The following is a 25,361-nucleotide window of genomic DNA, read 5'->3' as shown; positions in this document are numbered from 1 at the left end:
TGAAAGGCAGGTTACACCACTTTTCACATTTCTTTTACAGATTATAAGGAGACATACTCTTCTTTTGGTGTTTCAGTTTTAGTTCTCAGAGCACAGGGCAATCTCCATTTTATAACAATATTCATTAACAACTTGGATAATGGTACAAAAAGTCAAATATTCAAATTTGCTGATGATGCAAAATTGGACAGCACTGTAGATGTCAGCACAGAACTGCAACAAGATATTGTTAGGTTAACTGAACGGACAAAGCTGAACAGATGGATTTTAATATAAGCAAGTGTGGTGTCATCCATTTGAACTGAAAAAGAAGAGATCAGTGTATTTTTTAGCAGGCACAAAGTTAAGTACAGAGTGTAGTGGAAATCCAATGATATTTCTGGTTCAGGTGCATAGCTATTTAAAATGTCACAAACAGGTGCAAAAAATAGTCAAGTAGTCACACTGGCCTTCATATGTAAAGGGCTGGAGTATAGGGGTGCAACGGTAGTAGATTCACCAACTTTCGGTACATTTAAGTCGTCATTGGATAAGCATATGGACGTACATGGAATAGTGCAGGTTAGATGGGCTTGAGATCGGTATGACAGGTCGGCACAACATCGAGGGCTGAAGGGCCTGTACTGTGCTGTAACGTTCTATGTTATGTGCAGTTAAATGTCACTGAAAGCAGATCTAGAGACCATACCTCAGGAAGGATGTTCTGGCCTTGGAGGAATTTTAGTGCAGGTGTCATGGACGATACTTGGACTTCAGGAGTTAAGTTGTGAGGATTGGTTGGGCAAGTTAGGCCTTTATTCTCTAGAATGTAGAAGGTTAAGAGTGATCTAACTGAAGTCTTCAGGTAATGAACACGAAGGACAGGGTAGATAACGTTAAACCAATTTCACTGGTTGAAGATTGTAGAATAAGGTGGCACGATCTAAGAATTAGGCCCAGGCCATTCAGAAGAGATGTGAGAAAGCACTTTTACACACAAAGAGCAGTGAAGGTCTAGAATACTCTTTCTCAAATAGCAGTTGATGCTAATTCAATTATTAAATTTAAATCTGAGATAGAAGACTTTTTATTAAGCAAGGGTACCGGGGATATTGGTCCAAAGCAGACCAAAAATCGAACAGGAATGGCATACTCTTGTTCTTAAAACAACATATTAATTAAGTTCTCCTTTCCATTAAAATGAGGAGCTCTGAGTCATGTGCGTGCAGTCTATGGTGCCCTGACACTTCTAAGAATCTTGCTATTCTCTGCAAAGCCATGTGGCCTCTCATCCTATGTTTCTCTTCTGAGAGAGAGAAAGAAAAAATGTATTTGCCCCACTTGGCACAGGCAGGCTGCGTCACTTTCAAGATGCACTGAAAAAAAGTGTGCTGGAAGATGTTGGAAATGGCACACCCCCTCGTGCTGGAAAGATCCAGGCACATTGAAGCTCTGTCGATAAAAATGCTGTGAGATTCTATTTGCCTGCCACTTCAACACACAACTGTGTTTCCATGCTGCCATTTCTAATGCCTGCTGCAGAGCTGCAGCGAAGCTTAATGCAAGCTGAAGGAATATTTCATCTTTAGCCTTATAGCCTTCAGGGCTCAACACTGAAATTAACAATTTCAGAATATGAACATTCTCCATCATGTTCATTACCCAGACCCAAACCCAAACCCCTACGGCCCTGTTTTGTAAGGCTTCTCTCAGTACAGCCAACTCATTTTCAACCTTGTTGGAAATGAGCATTGATCTCCCTCTCACCTTTTCCTGGCTACTTTTAATTCTGGCAAAGACTGATTGGACTTGAATCATTAACTCTGTCTCTATCTCCACAGATATCGCCAAACCCGCCCAGTTCCTCTGGCACTTTACTTTTGTTTCAGATTTCGACATTTCTTTGTTTTCCTTCAAAGTTGAATGTCATTGTACCATTCATGGTCACTCACAGTGCAGTCCTTGTCCTGATGAGATTGTGTTCAAACTGAGATGCTCCAAGTCCTGGTCCTGGCTTAAGTATAGGGAAGGGTTTACAACAAACCTGTGGTGGATGAGGCCTTCCGTGTAGAGCTCTCCTCATAAAATCTCTACAGTGTGGAGGCAAGCCATTTGGCCCTTTGAGTCTGCACGAACCTGCTGGACAGAGTCACATGCAGACCAACCTATCCCTGTAACCCTGCATTTCCCACGTCTAATCCACCTAACCTGTACACCCCTGGACACTATGGGCAATTTAGCTTGGCCAATCCACCTAACCTGTACATCTTTGGACTGAGGGAGGAAACCGGTGCACCCGGAGGAAACCCATGCAGACACAGGGAGAACATGTGGAGTTCGCACAGTCAAGTAAGGCTGGAAATGAATATGGGACCCTGGCACTGTGAGGCAGCAGTGCTGATGACTGAGCCACTGTGCTGCCTCCTCCTCCCTCTCCATTTCTCAATTATGTTGCAGACCTAGAGGCACTGAAACTACAGACCTCACAATACAGGCCACCAAGTGGGTCATCAGATCCTGTGGTCTCCCAAGTGTACGCAGTAACTCACCTCAGAATCTCTGAAAACAAGCCACAGCACTTTCATTAATCTTACCCCAGAAACAGTAAGCCCAAGTGCCTCTTCTGCTTGTGGCCCTTTGAGCTGCATTACTAATTGAAGTGTACAAATGTACATAGTTCTGAGGGACATAGGTGGGGCAGATAGGGAGGAATACCTTTGCTTAGTAAAAGAATCAATAAGCTAGGGGCACAGATTTATGACGAAGAGCAGGGGATTTAGAGGGGATTGTTGGTATCTGGAACTCACTGATTACAAGGACGGAAATCCTCAAGACATTTAATAACTATTTAGGTAACATTTGAAATGCTGTGGAATACATGGTTATGGGCAAAGTTCTGGAAAACCAGCATGGTTCCAGTGCTTCGAAGTGCCTTTTTCCATGCTGTAAAACTATATAACAGTATGAGTGGGCAGGCTAGTGCATGAGCTTGTGGGTTCTTGCGGTGGATTATCACATTAGCTGACTGTAATTGGAACAAATATTTAGTGCACATGTGTATGACAAGTCTGAACTGTAGATAAAGCCAATGGAGTGGCTGAATGACATCACAGTTGGATCTCTGCTGCCAGTGCTAGTCACGTTCCAGCTCAGTTCATCATGACAGCATCACAAGATGCGCCATTTTTAGCCTTTGGGATTTCCATAGTACCAACATCAGTCGTACTAGACAGCCTAATGCTGTGGTCAGGAGTTTTTCCGAATGCTTCCCATTTTTTTCCCATTTCATTTCTTTTGCTTCCTGGAGCACTACAAGTGACAGATTAACAGCATCAGACAGGACACATGTTGGTTGAACATCAACTTGCAGCGGCTTATTCCGATGTTTATTGCTGGCTGCACACAAAAACTTCCAACTTTCATGAGTGGGCTACACACAGCCCAAGGCTTGGTAACCTACTCCTTAAGTCTCAAGCACTGACCGCGATCTGTGCTTACAATTCTAATTTGCAGAGCTGGATGTTTGAAAAGGGTTGCTATTGGCAACTGCACACGGTGACACCATTATTCTTGGCCACAAAGGCAGTGATTGATCAATCTGCTTGTCAATGATGCTCAGAGACCAAGCTTGGGCAAGAGGCCAGTATTGGTTTTAGAACATAGAACATTATAGCACAGTACAGGCCCTTCGGCCCTCGATGTTGTGCCGACCTGTCATACCGATCTCAAGCCCATCTAACCTACACTATTCCATGTACGTCCATATGCTTATCTAATGACGACTTAAATGTACTTAAAGTTGGCAAATCTACTACCGTTGCAGGCAAAGCGTTCTATTCCCTTACTACTCTCTGAGTAAAGAAACTACCTCTGTCGTCTGTCCTATATCTTTCACCCCTCAATTTAAAGCTATGCCCCCTTATGCTCGCCGTCACCATCCTAGGAAAAAGGCTCTCCCTATCCACCCTATCTAACCCTCTGATTATTTTATATGTTTCAATTAAGTCACCTCTCAACCTTCTTCTCTCTAATGAAAACAGCCTCAAGTCCCTCAGCCTTTCCTCGTAAGACCTTCCCTCCATACCAGGCAACATCCTAGTAAATCTCCTCTGCACCCTTTCCAAAGCTTCCACATCCTTCTTATAATGCGGTGACCAGAACGGTACACAATACTCCAAGTGTGGTCGCACCAGAGTTTTGTACAGCTTCACTATAACCTCTTGGTTCCGGAACTCGATCCCTCTATTAATAAAAGCTAAAACACTGTATGCCTTCTTAACAGCCCTGTCAACCTGGGTGGCAACTTTCAAGGATCTGTGTACATGGACACCGAGATCTCTCTGCTCATCTACACTACTAAGAATCTTACCATTAGCCCAGTACTTTGCCTTCCGGTTACTCCTACCAAAGTGCATCACCTCACACTTGTCTGCATTAAACTCCATTTGTCACCTCTCAGCCCATCTCAATCCACATGGACAAGGAGAACCACCACTTCGAGTGGGGCAACACCAAGATCCTGGGGCAGGCTGGGCAGAGACAAGCACGAGAATTCCTGGAAGCATGGCACTCCACAAAACAGGCGTTTAATACACACATTGAACTTGACCCCATAAACATTTCACTACGGAGGAAAGCTGGAAGTCAGGCAATCCATCGCAACAGACCCCAGAGTTTAAAAACCTGGCAGGAAAACACACCAATGCTTCATCGGAGGCTGCACTGAGGATGCGACCAAGCACAGTTACGAAACGTCTGAGGAACAACAAACCAGCTCGGTGAGCCAACCAACCTCAACACCCACAACCCGAGCCACAGATCTACTCCAAAACCATGTTATGCTTAAGTTATATAGGGCACTGGTGAGCCCTTAGTTCGAATACTGTGTATAGTTTTGGTCTCCTTATTTAAGGAAGCATTAAATGTTTTGGATGCAGTTCAAAATTACCGAATTAATACCTGGAATGAGATCATCTTATGAAGAAAAACTACAGATTGGGTTCATTTTCACTGGAATTTAGAAGACAGAGAGGTGAGTTAATTGAAGTCTATCAGATCTGGAAATGGCCTTTACAAGGCAGATGTGGAAAAGAGTGGGTGAGCCCAGAACTAGGAGACATTGTTTAAACATTAGGGCGCACCCTTCAAGAACAGAGATGAAGAGTTTTTTTTCTTTGATGAGTACAAATTTGGAACTCTCCACCTGGATGGGAGAGGGGCAGGGTCATTACATATTTTTAAGGTGGATGCAGAATCTACTTAAGCAAGTAAATCAAAGGTTATTTATTGGTGGTACAAGGATTATGCGAGAACTTGGAATGGAGGCAGATTTTATTGAATGGCAAGGCAGGCCTCTCGAAAGGTGTGCATTCCTATGTAACCCGACCAGAAATCCCTTTTGAAACTAGCCATTTTTCCCCTCTCAGTGCTTGAGCCATCTAGTGTCGAACAACATAAAAGGCGATAATAAAACCAAATACTGAGATGTGTTGGTTGGTGCAGATAACCAAATGCCTTGGAGCCTCCTATTTGTTCTTCCCTCCTATAATGGCACTTAAAATTGATTACATCTATAGCTTTTGCCCATTTTGACAGAAGACCTGAAATACTAACTGCTTCTCATTTCCACAAATAAGGGCTAGCCTACTGAGTGATTATATTAGATTCCTTACAGTGTGGAAACAGGCCCTTTGGCCCAACAAGTCCACACCGCCCCTTGAAGCATCCCACCTAGACCCATCCCCCATAACCCCTGAGCACTACGGGCAATTTCCCATGGCCAATCCACCTAGCCTGCACATCTTTGGGCTGTGGGAGGAAACCCATGCAGACACAGGGAGAATGTGCAAACTCCACACAGACTGTCACCTGAGGCCGGAATCGAACCTGGGTCCCTGGCGCTGTGAGGCTGCAGTGCTAACCACTGAGCCACCGTGCCCTGGTTCTGTAATTTTTGTTGTTACAGATTTGGGACCTCAAGTGCTTTTTGGAAGAGCTATCTGGTTAATCCCACTTCTCATGTGTTCTTTTACACAGCCCCAGATGTGGGTGTGTACAGATTTCAAACAAGAAAACAATGGATCTCGGATGCAAGTGTCCCACGGTTGTATGTCCTGCTAAGTGATTACTGAGATAAGGATCAGAAGTGGGTCAGAGTCAACTAAGAATATGATTGTCTCCATAATATAGATGTTACCTGACAGTGGTTATTTACCTCAAAGAACAACTGCTCTCTGGTGTGAGAATTAAATACTAACTAAAGGGAAAACTCAAACCCTCAATCACCTCTGAGTCAAAACTGAACTGACAACTTTAGACATACATGACCTACAGAATGTGGTTAACTGCAGCGTCACTGCTCATGCTGCACCAGATTTGCAAGCCACTTCAACTTTGCGCGCATAAGACTTGGTCTGTCCTTGATTACGATCAAAACAAAACTCCTATTAAACTAGAGCTGTTCAGCCAAAAATTCCATCTCTATTTATGTTTGAAGGAGGCACTCTGGATTATGTTGAGAACGATCCATGTACTGGCATCTGCTTCTCCCATGAGGTGACAGACAAGGAGTCTCGAGGAACATACCAGCAATGACTCCCCACGTTCCCAGATTCAATGGAAGGGCCGCTGAACAAATAGTAGTGGCCTTCTTGAAATTAGTTCTATGTGCGTTCAGGCAAAACCCCTGGAAAATCAATGACAATGGACTGGGCCACTATCTAACTAGGTGAAAGGCATCTACCACTTCAGGCTTTTTGCTTAACTCTCAAATGGCTAGTTTTCCAAGGAAGGATAATGAAAACACTATAAAGATACTCTAAAGTTTCCTTGGAGTGCAGCAGTCTTGACATTAGTGATGTGGAGGAGAATGTCCAAAATGATGACTACTTGTCCAACGAGCACCATCGTAGTCTGAATCAAAACACCTTAGGTTGCTGTCAATGTTTCAAGTATATCCCTTCGTCAGGGCTGAAGGCTTACATCTGAAACGTTGGACGCTCCTTTCCTTTCCTCCAGATGCTGTCTGGCTTGCTGTGTTTATTCAGCTTCCTGTTTGTCTACCTTACATTCCAACATTGGCAGTTTTTTGTTTCTAACCTTAGATTACTATCCACTCGTGTCATATAGCCAAAGCCCCTTCTCCCTGACTAATTCACAATCTGGGAAATACAGCTTCCTGTAGCACTGTGCTGTGGGATCCTCTTTGGAGGGTTGATGTGAGCTGAATGGCCTATTTCCACACTGTAGGGATTCTATGATAAATGCAGGTTAACTCCTCTAATTGGATTAGAAAGTAGTGTTCCCCTCAGGATACACACTTTTGTTTTAATAAATCATGCTCACTCGCTTCTACAAATGTCTTGCGGATTCTCAGCTAACTTTGTGGCAGCTGATTTCATTCAATAGCTGTATTTTCTTTTCATTTCAGTGTGACTGCACACATATGCCACATTCAAGTCTTCTGGGATGAATAAGAAGTAATATTAATTTTTCCAGGTTTCTCTCTATCACCCCTGTTTATGTCGGTCTTGGGAATTAATAAATGGGACAAATTTATGTGGGCCTTGTACAATAATGAAATTGAGCTCAAAGCCATTTGCTGGAATCGTCTTGCTTTTCAACAGGCAGGCAGAAGATGCATCAAAGCAAGGAGCTGCAGCAAATATCTCCCACAAAATGAAGCTAACTGGATAGTTAGAGGGGATAAAGTCTTATTAATCTGATGAGTGAAGGCACCGTTAACTCTCCAGGGGCACCTGGATTTTATATATTTGTTGCCTTAAAGTAACTTTTCCCAATGGGACAGCAGACCATCCATCATGGTGTGCTTTCTAAAATAATGGAGATCCATCTGCAGCATGATGGTGTTTGCTCTGCACCAGATTTTCAACCCACCCTTGATCCCTTCAATTTTACATACGTAAGACATGGTCTATCCTTGATTAATGCCAAAACAAAATTCCATTTCAACCATCGGAATATTCCACCTCCCATATACATTTGAAAGAGAAAATTTGGAATATGTCAAGCACCTCCCATGTGGAGGCATATGCCTCTCCCTGAAAAATACCACTGACAAAGAGATTCAATACCAGATCAGCTGTGGCAGCACTGCTTTCTGCAAACTACAACAGTGAGTATTTGACAAAACAAAGATTCTTGCAAGTCAACAAAAGTCCTCATGTCCAGAGCTGTTCTCATCACACTCCTGTGTTGCAGTGAGACCAGGACTATGTATCAGTGACACACAAGAGTACTAACGGAATGTACCAGCAATGCCTCTCTGCTTTCTCCAGATTCAATGGAAGCAGCAGGCAAACGAGAAGGCCTGAGTTCAAGTTCTACCTGATCCAATGCGTGTAACATCGCTGAACAGGTTGATCAGAAAATATCAGCACGCCTAAATTTTGTGTTGTAGTTGGCAGGCATTTTAACACCCTGGAAAAGCGACTGATCGACAATAGGCAATTTAGATCCTCGGCTCCTGTTCTATTCCTGTGAGAGATATAAACAGTAGCAGTGATTGAGGGTTTTAATGAATGAAAATTTTGATTAGACTCAAACTCATTACTGCGAGGAGTGATTGAGGCAGTTAGCATAGATGCATTTTTGTGGAGTGAACAAAAACTTAGCAAATGGAATATATTATGGGAAAATGAGGTTATGTACTTTTGGAGGAGTAAGAGCTGAATTCTATTAAATTTAAGAAATGCTGCAGAAAGCTGCAGCGCAGAGGGCTTGGCTGCTTCTGAATGAACCACAAAAAGCTGGCATTAAAGTTCAGTGGGAAACAGAGAAGGAAAATGGTCCGTCGGCCTTTACTTCAAAGCGAGGTCAATGTTTAAACTATACAAGGCACTAGCCAGACCACGCCAGGAATGCTGGGAATAGTTTTGAGCTCTGCATTTAAGGATGATACACCTGCATTGGAGTCAGTCCAGAGAGGTTCACTGGGTTGTTTTTAGATGTGGAGGGACTTCTCAGGGTCAGCCGTTCAACTGCTTCTATACACAAAGGATGGCAGAGGTTTGGAACTCTTTCACAAAGAGCAGTTGATGCTAGATCAGTTGTTAATTTTAATTCTGAGATGGATGATAATTTTTTGTTAAACAAAGGTATTAAGGGATAGGAGTCAAAGGCAGGTATTTGGAGTTAGGCCACACATCAGCCACTGATGGTCGGAAGTGGCTTGAAGGGCTGAATGTTCTTATGGTCTTATGAGGAGCGGTTGAGTAGATTGGGCTTGCTCTCATTGGATTTCAGAAGCATGACAGAAGACCTCATTGAATTATTGAAGAATCTTAGCGGTCATTACAGAGTAGATGTGGATATGTTGATGCCCCTTGTTGGTTGAGACGGCACAACCTCTAAGCAAGAAGGTGTCCATTTAAGACAGAGACAAAGAGGAACTCTTTTCTCTCAGAAGGTAGTAACTCTGTAGAATTCTTTATCAAAGAGGTTGTCGAGGCTGTCAAGTATATGGAAGGCTGGGATGACAGAGTTTTAATCTGTAAGGGTATCAAGGGTTATGAAGAAAAGGCAGGAAAATGGTGGATTATCAGGTCAGCCATGGTCTTATTGATGTGCCAAAAGGTTTACTTCTGTTCCTACATCTTATGGAAGCTAAATAAATATAAGGAGGAGAAAAGAACAAATTAGAAGGTTTTCCTGATGAGATAAGATGGAGGAGGATGGGAGGTGCCTTGTGTGCGGCATAAACATCTGGGCCTATGCTTAACAGTCAATTTTTGGCTGCAAGTACTATATAGTATTGGCGGCGATGGTGTCAGTGCCAAGAGACATCACAGAGTCTCCAATTTGATCCATTATTTTAACTGGTGACAGCTGGATTTGAAGCCAATGAACAATTACTATACTTTGAAGGGTGATATACTGGTCTCAGGCAGTTGGATCAAAACTCTTCAACACGTCTCGCTAGAATGACCTTTGAATGCTCCATTTAATCGCTGCCCAAATAAGCTGCTGAGTTTTTTGATATGCTCTGATAGCCCTACAATCCCATGAGTCTGTAACAAAAGATTGTACCTTCAGGGGAAGTATTAATTCTTTCATTACTGTAAAATATATTTAGTTGAGTAGATGCTGTCTCTGGAACAGGCCAAGGCTTTCTCTGTCTAGTCTTCTGTCACATGGGGAAATGGATTGGACCAATTAAACTGAGCTGAAAGCAGGTCAAACTAGTTAATGAAATGGAGAAAAAAATCCCTCAGTGCATACTTGGAATTTTTTCTTCTCTTGTCTCAGCACACTATTTCCCAATGTACAAACTGAATGTAAGCACCATGATCATAAACATTATTGTGCATCCCAATCTTCACAACAGCAACTGTAATCTCAACCTCAACATAACAGTGTAATATTTCCATTCATGAATCTTTTCCAGAGTGTTAGTGCTCCTTAATTATTCTAATAATACAGATTCATTAATGTCATTAGTGAAATTCATGTTCAATTCAACCTTGCAATCGTCATTGAGACACCTTTACTCATCTGCCTCCTCAGATCTGTGTCTGGATTTAAAGTGAGTTAGACAGACTACATCTTAAAGTTGAACTGCTTCCAAACTTATAATTAAGTGAAGCATTATGCCAACAACTCCACTCAATCATTTGTTATTGCACCGTACTGCATTTGGAGCTAATACAGCCAAACTGAGTTTGTTGATTTAACTTCCAGTCAACACTGAGTTAAATGACATTGGTTTGGTTAGCAGATTTTAATCTCTTTGAATGGCAGAGCTGATTTAATGAGCTGAATGGCTTACTTATGGTTCTACCTCTTATGGTTTTATAGCAACAAGAAAACAACATTATTGCCTTGGGTTTGTGATGGGGTGCTGGCAGAGATGGAGGAAATCAGGCAGGGTTGGGAGTCAGTGTTGCGAAGATAACTTCTTGCTTGAACAGGATATTCACTTTCCAAAGTCACAATGATTATGCCCTGTAATCAGACGTTACTACGTGGTGCAAGCTGAACAATTCATTCAAAGAGGAGCATTAAGCAGAGACTATTACAATGGCTCAGGTTCTCTGATGGCACAACGGTTTACATAATGAGCAGCTAAATCACGCAGACCATTGTGGTACCAAGGTTTGATGACCTGTCTGTGTTGGGTTACCGATCTAGGCACTGCAGCTACAGTTAGTATCATTATTTGATGGGTCAGCTAAGGCAGCATTAAACTACTCAACTATCTCTCCAAATCCTCAGTTTGCAAATCCATGCTGTAAAGTACTCTCACATGGATAGAACTGGACTTTACCCTAACAGTTCCAAATGTGACATAACTGCCTGCAGACATTCACAGCAAAGTTAACACTGAGCACCTGGGTGAGGGACTCTGCTAGTGACACAGTGGAGTGTGGTGATAGTACCCAATATTCACACAAATAAATCTAGCTAAAAAAAAGCTTTTTGGAATAAATGCCAGGAAGACAACATTGACAAATGTTGGTTTCCAGTTGACAGTTGATAGCAATGTGAATGTTTCAACAGTAAATTTATTACCTATGTTTAACAACAGCTTTGAGTGGTTGTAAAAATGGATGCTTGGTTCACAAAACTCAATTAAATCTAATCTACAACTTCCTGTAATAGCTAAACAAAATGGGCTCTGTTTCTTGCTGGAGCTGAACCAACACGAATTCTAACATTTTATTTCCTCATACTTAATTTTCTACTTTATTTAAGTCTTCAATATCTGCACCATGATTTGGAAAGGAAAGTAATATAACAAATTTATTCTATCAGTTCAATTCTTTGTTTGATTTACCTGGTCTACAACCATTAATTAAAGTATTAACAAACTTGCATAGATTCATTCCTTTCACTTTGCATGCAAGGTCGATGAGTGGGGAAATGTCTCTGTGATTCCTTCCCATCAGCTCCTAAACTGGATGGATGTGAAGCATGTATAAAATACAGCAAGTGACAGTGACAGGGGGAGTGAATGACAGAATTAGAGCGTTTTCGAGAAAACTAGTGTGTGCATGTGGTTGCAAAGAAGTCTGTCAGAATGTGAGGGAGAGTGTGTGAGAGACAGTCTGATGTTGAAGGCTTTCTGTGCCACAGTTTGGCAGGGAAAGTGTCAAACAGAAAGAAACTGGATTCAGATATGTACTTCTAACCCTTAAATGCTAACCTGCCCCTTTTTAATATACGGGTTTGTTCCAGATTCACATTTCCCTCTTGCTTAATCTTTTGGAGTTCAGCTTTCAAAGGCTGCAGAGACGCTTACTACAGAACTGTCAGGGGAGAAGCAGTTAGTAAGCTGTGACATTCAGCAAGACAGGAGTTAGGCTCACAATGATAAAGACAGGAGGAGGACTGTAAAGACAGTTTAGCAGGCAGTACGTCAAGAGACCTGAAAGGAAATTGAGTTCACCATCAGTATTGTTAGAAACTTGGCAGTGCAGTGGGTTTAGCTGGAACATGTCGAAATAGGAAGGCAATGACTGTCGGATGATTCCTTCTGACAGCTCTCAAAGATTACAGTACAGGGACAATTAAGACAAAGAATCAGACAATATATAGCAGGGATCGGAAAGACATTGCAGCAGAAAACAAAGAAAGAACTTGCATTTTTATGGCAGCTTTAAATAATGAACACCCTTCAAGTGCTTCAAGATACACTATAACAACTTGTAAAGGCTGGTATTACAGCACGTTTTATTGGCTAAAAAACCAAAGACAGAAAATGTTTGGAAACATTGTCATATGCAAGTTATGCTCCAAGTCTCTCATAATGCTGATTTTGAATTATAGCGCCATTCCTTTGCTGTTGCTGGTCAAAATCCTTCTCTGACAGTGCTTTGGGTACACATACTTGAAGTGCAGCAGTTCAAAGATATGGCTCAACTCCACCTAGTCAAATGCTGCGAGGGATAAACATTAAGTGTTACCCTTGCCAAGTTTACATACCATGAATGAATTTTAAGAAGTGGTCAATTAGTTACTTTTGAGGTGTAGTCACTATCATACAGATGATCATGAACAGAATTAAACAATTTGCAATTAAATGACACTTTACATAACTGCAAAATGGGCTAATGCCATTTAAGTTGAACATTGTGTAAATCACTGTTGTAATATAGAAATTATTTGCACACAGCAAGATCCCAGAGACAGCAATGAGAGAAACAGCCAAGTCATAAGTTACAGAGTCTGAAGCTAGTAATTAGAGCCATGGAGTAATTTACACGAAGTGGCAAATGCAGGAGTAAGATTTTCGCTAGTGGTTTGATGGAGAATATTACAGGTTGAAATAAATGCTCATGACAGAAAGAATATGAAGTCTCTGACTTGGTTTACAGCCCAAAAGCTTGACCAGTTTGGGAAGAGTCTAGGTACACTTAGGACAGTGGCATGGAAATGGTGGGGTGAGCGGAGTAGCTATAGGTTCACGGGCAAGACAGTGTAGTTTCACTCAGTTGCTAAAGTCAACCGGTTTTGGAGGAAGCTGTGATTCATCTCTGTTGACAAGCAATCTGACAACACTGACGCAGGGGTATCAAGAAGGCAGAGCAGAGAAAGAATGACAAATAGGATTTAGGTAGCACTTTAGCATACTTCAAAATGGCCCATATCAAATAGATTATTTTCTAGTGCAATAAATGAACGCAATATATTTTAGTGTATCATCTTTGACTGTACTGAGCAGCAGGCAAATGAAATAGTTCACCTGTGGTCTCGGAAATTCTTTATTCAAAACTAATGCATTATAGCGATGGTCAGAGGAAAAATTTGGAAAGAAGAATTTTAAGTGCAAGAACTGACTTCTTCTCAGTTTAAAAAAAGTGTAGCATTAATTCCGATACGAAACCGGTAATTATTAAGAGCCAGCTTACAGTTGCTTGGCATTTTCAACAATTTGCACATACCTATGTTTTTAATGCGACAAACTATGCTCAGGTGCTTTATTGGAGTGGTATTAGTCAATATCAATGTGATATTGAACCACATATAGATATTAGAAAATGTGGCCAAAACCTTGGACAAAGAGGTATATTTAATAGATTGACTTAAAGGAGAGAGGTAGAGAAATTCAGGGAGGGAATTCTAGAGCTTATGACCTAGGCAACTGAAGGCACAGCTGCCTATGGAGTCAAGAAAAATAGTGAAGAGGCCAGAACAGGTGGTTTGAGTATTTTCCTGATTGTTATAGAACAAATCACTTGTTTTTGCTTCAAATACAATTACAGTATAGATAATATATATGTGTGTATTATATATGAATAAATTCATTGCAATGCAATGTCCAGCTTCTTAGGAGCGTGAGCATGTGAATACTTACCGAAGAAATTAACAGGTAATATGTGTCCTGCTTGAAAACATGAACATTCTCATGGGCAGTATTGTAGAACAGAGAGACCTAGGGGTTCAGGTACATAATTCTTTGAAATTTGCATCACATATAAATAGGATGGTTAAGAAGGCGCTTAGTACGCTTGCCCTCATTGCTCAGACTTTCAAGTACAGAAGTTCAGACATCATGCTGAGGTTGTACAGGACATTGGTGAGGCCTCTTCTGGACGACTGTGTACAATTCTGGTCATCCTGCTACAGGAAGGATATTATTAAATTGGAGAGGGTTCAGAAAAGACTTGCCAGGATACTGCTGGGAACAGAGGGTTTGAGTTATAATAAGAGACTGGAGAAGCTAGGACTTCTTTCACCAGAAAACAGGAGGTTGAGAGGTGACCTTACAGAAGTTTACAAAATCATAAGGGCATGGATAAAATGAATAGCAAAGATCTTTTCCTTACTGTGGGTAAATTCAAAACTAAGAGGCATATTTTTACGTGAGTCATACAGTGATACAGCATGAAAACAGGCCCTTAGCCCAAACTGGTCCATGTTGACCATAGTGCCCACTCAACTAGTTCAAATTGATTGCATTTGGTCCATATCCCTCTAAACCCTTCCCATTCATGTACTTATCCAAATGCTTTTAATAAGTTGTTATTGTTACTGCCTCAACCACTTTCTCTGGCAGCATGTTCCATGTTTGCACAACTCTTTGTGTGAAAAAGTTGCCGCTCAGGTCCTTCTTAAATCTCGCCCATCTCACCTTAAACTTATGCCCTCTACTTTTCAATTCCCCATCCCTGGGAAAAAGACTCTTATGTATTCATCCTATCCAGCCCCCTCACGATTCTATGCATCTCAAAAAGGTCACCAGTCAATGTTCTACATTCCAAGGAATAAACTCCTATCCTGGCTAACCACCCCCAGCAACATCCCTGTAAATCTTCTTTGCATACTTTCCAGTTTACCTATATCTTTCCTAGAACAGGGTGACCAAAACTGTACACAATACACCAAGTGCGGCCTTACCAATGACTTGTACAACTGTAATGTAATGTCCCTCGACTGACAAAGGCCAGTATGCTAAATGCCTTCTTCACCACCCTGTCTATCTGTGACAACGCTTTTAACGAGCTATGTACTTGTACGCCCAGGTCCTTCTGTTTCACAGCACTCCTCAGGACCTTACCATTTACTGTATAAGTCCTACCTTGATATGCCTTTCCAAGGTGCAATACCTCTCACTAATTTGTGTTAAATTGCATTTGCCAATCCTCAGCCCACTTCCCCATCTGATCAAGATCCCTCTGTAATTTTGTATCATCTGCAAACATACTAACCATGCCTTGCACATTCACATCCAGATCATTTAGTAAATAACAAAGGTCCCAGCACTGACCCCTATGGCACACCACTAGTCACAGGCCTCCCGACCAAGAAACAACCTTCAAACAGCACCCTCTGCTTCCTACCATTGAGCCAATTTTGAATCCAATTAGCTAGCTCTCCCTGGATCCCATGTGACTTTTCGTGACTAGCATGAAGGTGTAAAAAGAACCTGAGCGGCAATTTTTCAACACAGAGTAATTTGTATGTGGAATGAACTGCTGGAGGAAGTGATGGATGCAGGTACAGTTACAACATTTAAAAGACATTTGGATAAGCACATCAATAGCAAAAGGTTTGGAGAGACGTGGACCAAATGTAGGAAGTAGGACTAGTTTGGTTTGGAAATATGGTTGGACTAGTTGGATTGAAGAGTTTCCATGCTGTGTGACTCTATAACTCTGTTGGGTCCTGCTTTCTTTTCCCGATTAACAAAACATCAGTTAGAAGCCAATAAGCCCAGCATCAGGCATGGCTCCTACCTCCCTGAAAGAAAACCCTGGAGTACTCCCAGGGCATTGGACTTTAATCAGATTGTCTCAATCACCTGGTTGTTTCAGTTTATGTTTCAGGTTCAGGTTTCAACAGTCGAACCTTCCAAACCCCCAGGCCTGTTTCCATTTTGATTATAAATCCATGGATATGCAGTGCCTGCCTTTCAGAGGCCGGAAGCAGCTTTGAAAAATATCAGATGACAGGAAGGCAGCAAGTTAACTAGTGAAAAGTAGTTCAGCATTATTCATTTAAAAATTGTGCAATGAAGATAATATTGATGCTTTTAAAGAATACATCCTCCCACCATGGAAAATGAGGCAATATGTTGTTGGTTAAGACTGGTTAATCAATGGTCTAAATTGTTGTTTCATTGTGGAATGTGGAATTGTCTAGGACAGCCACAGGTCTGACAACTGTGCTGAATTTTGATCTTGCAATACTGTGGCCAGCTGAACTACCTACAGCTAATGCCATTTGTGCACCAACATCCTTGTTTTATAACAGTGACTCACCTCAGCTCTATCCAACGATGTCGTTCTGTAAAGCGTTATGGCATCGCAGCAATAAGAACAACAGGTTCAAGTGTGATCGCTTCCCTGATTCACAAAACCATCACAGTGTGAACTGTCTTTGCTTAGATGCAGAAAGGAAGTAAGGAGCGTACCCATGACACTTTGGGCTGACACCCTAGTACAAGTCAGTACAGGGAGAGACAGTGAGCAGGACAGAAAAACACAAAAGGAAAAAGATTAAAAAGAAAGATCACATTGGGGAAGGCACAGAGAAGGTTTATTGGAATGGAACCAGTGCGTTGTGATAATCTAGGATGCTTGAAAGAACAGCTAAGGTTTGGCAACAAATGCCCACATCCCTTGAAAGAATAAACAACTGTACTGATTCAAAGGTGACATTGAAAATAGATCTGAATAAAAATAGGGAAAAATAACAGCAGAACTAAGAGGCAAGAGCAAGGAACTAACCCAGGTTACAAATATGGCAGACTTGGAGTCTTCTTTTATGTATAAACTGATCGAGAAATTTTGTACGTAAGTGTCTAAATGGTTTCTTTCAATTTCCTATTGGGCTGTAAAATTTAATTTCTGTAATTCAGCATCAAAACCAGTGTTACCCATCTAGAAAGGGGGCTGGGAACAAGCATATGTCAAAATTCATGAATTCTGAACTGAAACAATATACAAAGGGTAAAGGAATAGAAGGATGTGTCGATAAGCAGTTTGGTAGGCTGAGAAGAGACTTCTGTGGAGGATAAATACTGGCACACTGAAGAGGTGTGCGGTATATTCTATGATTTAAAAGCAACTTCTCTCTCAAAAAGAATGCATCAAACTTATTTTTCATTTCATGGATTTCACAGAATCTCTATAGGCCCAACAGGTCCACACCAACCACAGAGCATCCCAACCAGACTCATCCCCCTCTCACCCACCTAAGCTACACATCCCTGAACTCTATGGGACAATTTAGCATGGCCAACCCACCTAGCTTGGACTGTGGGAGGAAACCAGAGCACCCGGAGGAAACCCACGCAGACACGGGGAGAATGTGCAAACTCCACACACAGGCAGTCGAACCCGGGTCCACGGCACTGTGAGGCAGCAGTGCTGACCACTGCGCCGCCCTTCTTTTGCCTCCAAAGGATTTAAAAGAAACTTTAAACGCATTCTGATTAGTGTACTGTGTTAACAAAATGCTGAGCCTTGCCCCTTTCATGCTATTATACCATTTACTGTGGGAACTCACACCATGTTGACCCTGAGCTCCAACATCTACGGACTGCAGTGTCTCAGAACCCATACAAGAGAGGCAACAGAATTGGGCAATACAGAGAAGTCTTAAATTAAGAACACATCCATGACGGTCACCCAGAACAAACTAATAATGATTAAGGATGACAGACGATAATATTTACCTGTCTCAGGATCACTGAAGTCAGGTAGAGAGATGGTGTTCAGATTCCTCCTGTCAGCTATGACTCTGTCCAGCAGGCTGCTTCCTCTCCCTGAATCACTGCAACAGATTCCAAAATACACCACAATAAATGGTGTTACTTTGTTTTACGCTTTATGAGTTAAACCATTAACATGTTAAATGTTGGAAAAGAAGGAAGAAATTCCTATTATGAAAAAAAACTTCAGAATTATTAAATCTTGTGGACTTGAGATGTAGGTCAAATGTGGAACCTGGAGCCCTGTTTAGCTTTTCTTGCATTAGAAGACTCTGAAAGAATTTGTTTGGTGTTTCTTGAATGGTTGTAGCTGCAAACGTCCCCAGTGACAACTACATTTTTTTTCGGTGAAATTGGTCTTCATATGTCAGAATGTCAGACAGACAGCCATGTAAACATTTCTACCCTTATCCTTTATGCTTGAATAGCTAAGATTTTTTTTGGCACAAAGCATTTTATCTTAAATAGTGATCTCTACAGAGAAAAATAATTTTCCTCTATTATCCAGTGTGGTTTTTGGGAGATTTAGAGCAGTCAACATTTATATTTTCATGTTACAAAATCTAACTAGTTTTGCATTTTCATGGAATAGGCTTTGTTTTGTAATAAGTCAATAATTTCATACTTATTAGAAAAATGGATTGACAGATTTCTTTTGAAGTCAAGGTTCCAAATAAAATGCTCATAAAACATGACAATTTATTTAAAAAAAAATATTGATTGCGAGAACTTCCCTACACTTGAAATGAATCAGGGAGTCTCTTTCATCCAGTTAAGGGGGTCGATAAGCATTTATTTAAACCAAAGGACAGCATTTCTGCCAGTACAGCGCTTCCTTTGAACTACACCTGGGAGGGAGAAGTGGGGAACTTGTACTCACAACTATACTTGGTTGTATACTTGATCTCTATTTTTTGTTTAGTGAGCAAAAACTAAAACATAATTACTGCAGTTAATGTGCTTAATTACATTTCACTACAGTGGCACCAGAGTTTCCACTTGCTAATAATCACGGAAGATTACTAAAACTACACTGGCACTGAATTTTTTTAATTACTTGTTCCGAGTGAATTTATGACTGGAAAATGGAAAGCTTTATATATCAGACAATGATGCAGTCCCACGTGCAGCATGTTTAGATGCAAGCTGAACATCTGTTTTCTCCATTTTAACATGAACGGCACTGTTCTGGTGTGACCATTAGAGTTTCTTATACGAGCTAATTATCTGTGGCACCCCTGTATATGGCTGAAATAGAGATAGTTTAACAGTTCCTGCTGAACAGGAACTTTATTCAACAGTTGCTTAAATTCACTTCACAGAAACTAAGAAATAGAACGGCAAACCATGAAGCGAGAGGTAATAAGACAGAAATAGGAGCAAGTCAAGCGAGCCATTCGAGCCTGCTCTGTCATTTAACTAGGTTATGACTGATTTGATTTGTGGCTTCAACTCCATTTTCCTGCCTGCACCACCACAATGGTTAGGATGTGACGTTGGACCAGATACAGTGCTGCAAGTAGAATCCAATATGACACTTAAGAGGGAGCTGAATAATCGTAAAGAAAAAGAAATGCTTACAGGATGAAGAGACTGAGTTCAATGAGATATAGCACAGGTTAATGAGGTTAATGGCCTTCTCCTGTGTTGTAAAATGATTTTAGTTGAAGTATAACTATGCAACAATAATTCAAATGGAAGAATCTGTCAATCGTATTCTCGATTTGGTCTGTTTGAAGTGGGAAAAAATAAATTTGCATTTATATACAGTAGTACCTTTTACAACCTCAGGACATCATGGAGCTCTTGAATAGAGAACCACATTGCTTGAGGTTATCATGAATGTCCCACTTTATCAACCTCACCTCTTGCCTGACATGTGATGACCTACAGGTTAAAACCAATACCAGACTCTAATAAGAGAGCAACCTATGGTCCACCAAGACTATGGAGATTTCGCCATTTTAAGGAGAACAGTGACTTAATAGCTAGAGACAGGGTGAGGGAAAAACAAAATTCCTAAACCCAAGGCTACACTGGATGCACAGAGGAGAGCAAATAAGATCAAGTTAGATCTGTGGAATTATGATGTTGAGGCAATAACAGAAACTTGTTTGAAGGAAGGACAGGACTGGGGGATTTAAACTCCAGTATGTACAGGGAAGATAGAAAAGGAGGACAGGTTGTGATACTGGTTAAGGACAAGTGCTGCACTAGAGAAAGAGGAACATCTCTGAGCGTTCAAGGCTACAGTTGATTTGGGTAGAGCTAAGGAACAAAGGGTGCAATGAGTGGGAAGACCGAAGAGGAATAATCTGCAAGAAACTCAGAGATGTGTAAGCGTTATAGTGTGTGATTAAAGATAAGTGATATACACAAACACCATTTTTTAAGAGAATCTGAGTTTAAAACTAGTGTTATATTGGTATTGGTCTAATCTTATGAAGGGTTTAAAATTAATTAGGTTCATCTATCTATAACCATTACTTTAGAAGCAACATATGTCAGAGATTCCAAGAGAGAAACACGAAAACATTGGCTGTAACAGAACTTAGGGTGAGCATTTTTTTTCTTCTATAATTTATTTCACAATCTTCTGGAGCACGTCGAAGGAGATCTGACTGAAGTTAGCTGTAAATATTGTCTCTCCTAGAGAAAGGAGATTGTTCAGAGCACGCAAGGAAATAATTTATCTCAGTGAAACTTCCAGACACCAGGAGTGTTTGGTCAGAGATCTGTACTGGTTCTTTAAAGCTGAGAAAACTTAATCTCTCAGTTGAGTGAGCATTCAAAAAAAGGCTTCATGGCTCACATGATAGGAACTGAGAAGTGGTTAAGTCAAACCTGCAGATTTGATAGGAAAGGAAAATTTTTCTAGATCTTAATTAACTGAAAAGTGACAGCGTTGGGAAATGTTTTGAAATCTTTCAAACTGTTGTATTTAGATAGCTTGGTTTGTTTTATTTCTTTTTTTTTGAATTTTCTTTAATGAAAGAAGCAATACTTCTGTCAGATCTGCAACCTTATGTGCTTATGTTTTAGGGAAAGACCATCACATTAAATTAAGGGCTCATCAAGCATGATTTAATTCTGGTATCTGAAATATATTGTGTAACACGAATAGATGTAATGGGGCAGTTTAATTACCTGAATAGAGACTGTGATTATGTAGTCTTAAGGGCAGTGAGGAGCAAGCATTCCATAATAGAAACATATAAACACAGAAGATAGGAACAGGAGGCAGCCATTCGGTCCTTTAAACCTTCTCCACCATAGAACATAGAACAATACAGCGCAGAACAGGCCCTTCGGCCCTCCATTTTGCGCCGACCTGTGAACTAATCTAAGCCCCTCCCCCTACACTGTCCCATCATTATCCATATGCTTATCCAAGGGCTGTTTAAATGCCCTTAATGTGGCTGAGTTAACTACATTGGCAGGCAGGGTGTTCCACGCCCTTACCACTCTCTGAGTAAAGAACCTGCCTCTGACATCTGTCTTAAATCTATCACCCCTCAATTTGTAGCTATGCCCCCTTGTACAAGCTGAAGTCATCATCCTCGGAAAAAGACTCTCACTGTCCACTCTATCTAAATCCTCTGATCATCTTGTATGTTTCTATTAAATCCCCTCTTAGCCTCCTTCTCTCCAATGAGAACAGACCCAAGTCCAGACCAGGCAACATCCTGGTAAATCTCCTCTGCACCTTTTCCAATGCTTCCACATCCTTCCTGTAATGGGGCGACCAGAACTGCACGCAATATTCCAAGTGAGGCGCACTGGCGTTTTGTACAGTTGCAGCATGACATCACGGCTCCGGAACTCAATCCCCCTACCAATAAAACCTAACACACCATAAGCCTTCTTAACAGCACTATAACCTGGGTGGCAACTTTCAGGGATCTATGTAAATGGACACCAAGATCCCTCTGCACATCTACACTACCAAGAACCTTTCCACTGACGCGGTATTCTGCCTTCCTAGTATTCCTCCCAAAGTGAATCACCTCACATTTATCCGTATTAAACTCCATTTGCCACCTTTCAGCCCAATTCTGTAGTTTATCCAAGTCTCCCTGCAACCTGCAACATTCTTCCACACTGTCCACCACCCCACCGACTTTAGTGTCATTGCAAACTTACTAACCCATCCACCTATGCCTGCGTCCAAGTCATTTATAAAAATGGCAAACAGCAGTGGTCCCAAAACAGATCCTTGAGTAACCGGACTCCAGGCTGAATATTTCCCATCGACCACCATTCATCACGATCATGGCTGATCATCTAATTCAATAGCCTAATCCTGCTTTCTCTCCATAATTGCTGATCCTATTCACCCCAAGTGCTATATCTAGCTGCCTCTTAAATACATTCAATGTTTTGGCATTAACTACTTCCTGTGGTAAGGAAATCCACAGGCTCACCACTCTTTGGGTGAAGAAACATCTCCTCATCTCTGTCCTAAATGGTCTACCCTGAATCCTCATACTGAGTGCCCTGGTTCTGGCCACACCCACCGTCAGGAACATCCTTCCTACATCTTCATGGTCTGGTCCTGTTAGAATTTTGTAAGTCTCAAGGAGATTTCCCCACATTCAAGAGATTCCAATGAAAACAATCCTAACCCAGTCAGTCAATCTCTCCTTATACATTATGATCATAGTTTATCATAGAATCCCTACAGAGTGGAAACTGGCCCTTTGGGCCAACAGGTCCACACAACTCTCAGAGCATCTCACCCAGACCCATCCCCGCAAAACCTGCTTAATCTACACATCCCTGAACACTATGGGACAATTTAGCACGGCCAATTCACCTAGCCTGCATGTCTTTGGACTCTGGGAGGAAACTGGAGCACCCAGAGGAAATCCACGCAGACACAGGGAGAATGTATAAACTCCACACAGAGTTGTCCGAGGGTGGAATCGAACCCGGATCCCTGGTGCTGTGACACAGCAGTGCTAACCACTGTGCTGCCCTAAATTAGTCCCGCCATCACTAGAATCAGCTTGGTAAACCTTTGCTGCATTCCCTTGAGAGCAAGAGCATTCTTCCTCAGAAAAGGAAATCAAAACTGCACACAATATTCTACGTGTGGTCTCACCAAGGCCCTGTATAACTGCAATAACACATCCCTACTGCTGTACTAGAAACCTCTCGCAATGAAGGCCAACATACCACTTACCTTCTTTACCACCTGCTACATCTACATGCTTACCTTCAGTGACTGGTGCACAAGGACACCCAGGTCCTGCTGCACACTCCCCTCTCCCAATTTACAGCTGTTCAGGTAGTAATCTGCCTCCTTGTTTTTGCTTCCAAAGTGAATAATCTCACATTTATCCAAATGGCATCTGCCATTGATTTGCCCACTCACCCAATCTGTCAATCATGTTGAAGGATCTCTGCATCCTCTTCACAGTTCACCGCGCCACCCACCCCCCGCCACCCCCTGCCTCAACTTGGTATCATGGTGTCAAACTGTAACATTTTGTTCTCTCATCCAAATCATTAATATCTATTGTGAACAGCTGGGGTCCTAGCACCGATCCCTGGGGCACCCACTAGTTACTGCGAATAATAATGACAAATATTATTAAAACCACCAAAATTGAAGAGACCCACCACCTCATCAACAATGTATTAACCGGGATTAAATTCATGAGAGAAGAAGAAAACAACAATCAGCTTCCGTTTCTGGACGTCAGGATTGAACGTATGACCAACATCGAGGTCCAAACCTCAGAATACAGGTAAGTAACCCACACTGACCAAAGCCTCAGCTTCCACAGCCACCACCCCAACGTCCAGAAACAAAGCTCTATTAGGACAATACTTAAACGTACCACCACTCACTGCAACACACCAGAACTACGCAGGAAAGAGGAAGAGCACCTATACAAAATCTTTGCTATCGGGTAGGCTACTAGCATGTATGGTTTGGCTGACTGGCAGAAGGCAGAGAATGGCGATAAAGGTGTCTTTTTCAGGATGGCAACCAGCGATTAGTGGAGTTCTGCAGGGGTCAGTTTTGGGACAACAATTATTCACACTTTGAATTAAAGATCTGGGTAAAGGAACTGAAGGCATTGTTGCTAAGATTGTAGATGACACAAAGATAGATGGAGGGAAAGATAGTGTTGAGGAAGTGGGAGGCTGCAGGATGACTTGGGACAGGTGAGGAGATTGGGTAAAGAAGTAGCAAGATGGAATACCATTTTGAAAAGTGTGAGATTTACACCTTGGTAGGAAAAATAGATGCATAAATGATTTTCTAAATGGGAAAAGATGTTGGTTTTCTGAACCACAAAGGGACTGAGCAGTCCTAGTTCAGGATTCTGTTAAGGTGAGCATGCAGGTTCAGTTGGCAGTTAGCAGGCAAATACAATGTTAGCACTCATTTCAAAAGGATTAGAATACAAGAGTAGGGGTGGACCATAAAGCTTAGACTATCAAGTTAGACAGCGTTTGTAAAATTGAGAGCAGGTTTGGGTCCCATGTCTAATGAAGGCAGTGCTGGCATTACAGAGGACCCACAGGTGGTTCAGGGTGAAGGTATGATACTTTAGAGATGAGGAGGAATTTCTTCAGGCAGAGGGTGGTTAATCTGTGGAACCCATTGTTGCAGAAGGCTGTGGAGGCCAAGTCATTGAGTGTGTTTAAGTCAGAAATAGCTACGTTCTTGACTAATACGGGCATCAGCGGTTAGAGGGAGGAGGCAGGAGAATGAGATTGAGAAACATATCATGCAAGGTTGAATTGGGGAGCAGGTTCGATGAGCTGAATGGCCTAATTCTGCTCCTATATCGTATGGTTTAAAATTCACATAGAAGGCAGATAACACATCTTCCAAATCAACTTGTTACAGAGGTCAAGAAGTTTCAAAACAAATGCTTCATTCATTTCAATATCAATACCAAGGGATTATCAAGAAAGTGATCAAGACAACAGTACTGGTGCTTCATGAAGTAGGCAGATTGCTTGGCATTATTAGCAAATTTCCATACATACTGAAAGACGGGAAAAAAGAAGTGCATGTATTTGAGACAGTAGGAACTGCAGATGCTGGAGAATCTGAGATAACAAGGTATAGAGCTGGATGAACACAGCAGGCCAAGCAGCATCAGAGGAGCAGGAAAACTGATGTTTCAGGTCCAAACCTTCCTTCTAAACAAGGGTCTAGACCCGAAACGTCAGCTTTCTAGCT

At 41.6% G+C, this 25,361-nt stretch overlaps 1 protein-coding gene and 1 long non-coding RNA gene across 3 annotated transcripts in view; one reads left to right on the top strand and one right to left on the bottom strand.

Moving 5' to 3' along the window:
- ttc7b (tetratricopeptide repeat domain 7B) overlaps positions 1 to 25,361 on the bottom strand; it is a 433,024-nt gene that overhangs the window by 162,582 nt on the left and 245,081 nt on the right. For both annotated transcript variants that reach the window (XM_059648959.1, XM_059648958.1), the window contains exon 17: positions 18,119 to 18,216. In XM_059648959.1, the coding sequence (XP_059504942.1) occupies positions 18,119 to 18,216 (98 nt within the window). The remainder of the gene's footprint in view (positions 1 to 18,118; positions 18,217 to 25,361) is intronic.
- Positions 1 to 25,361, top strand: part of LOC132210056 (uncharacterized) — a 77,249-nt gene that overhangs the window by 34,112 nt on the left and 17,776 nt on the right. The window lies entirely within an intron of this gene.

This window comes from Stegostoma tigrinum, chromosome 10 (assembly GCF_030684315.1).
Source record: "Stegostoma tigrinum isolate sSteTig4 chromosome 10, sSteTig4.hap1, whole genome shotgun sequence".
In the NCBI taxonomy this organism is placed as follows: Eukaryota; Metazoa; Chordata; class Chondrichthyes; order Orectolobiformes; family Stegostomatidae; genus Stegostoma; species Stegostoma tigrinum.
The sequence above is the reverse complement of the archived record's forward strand: the minus strand, read 5'-3'. Positions and strand labels throughout refer to the sequence as shown.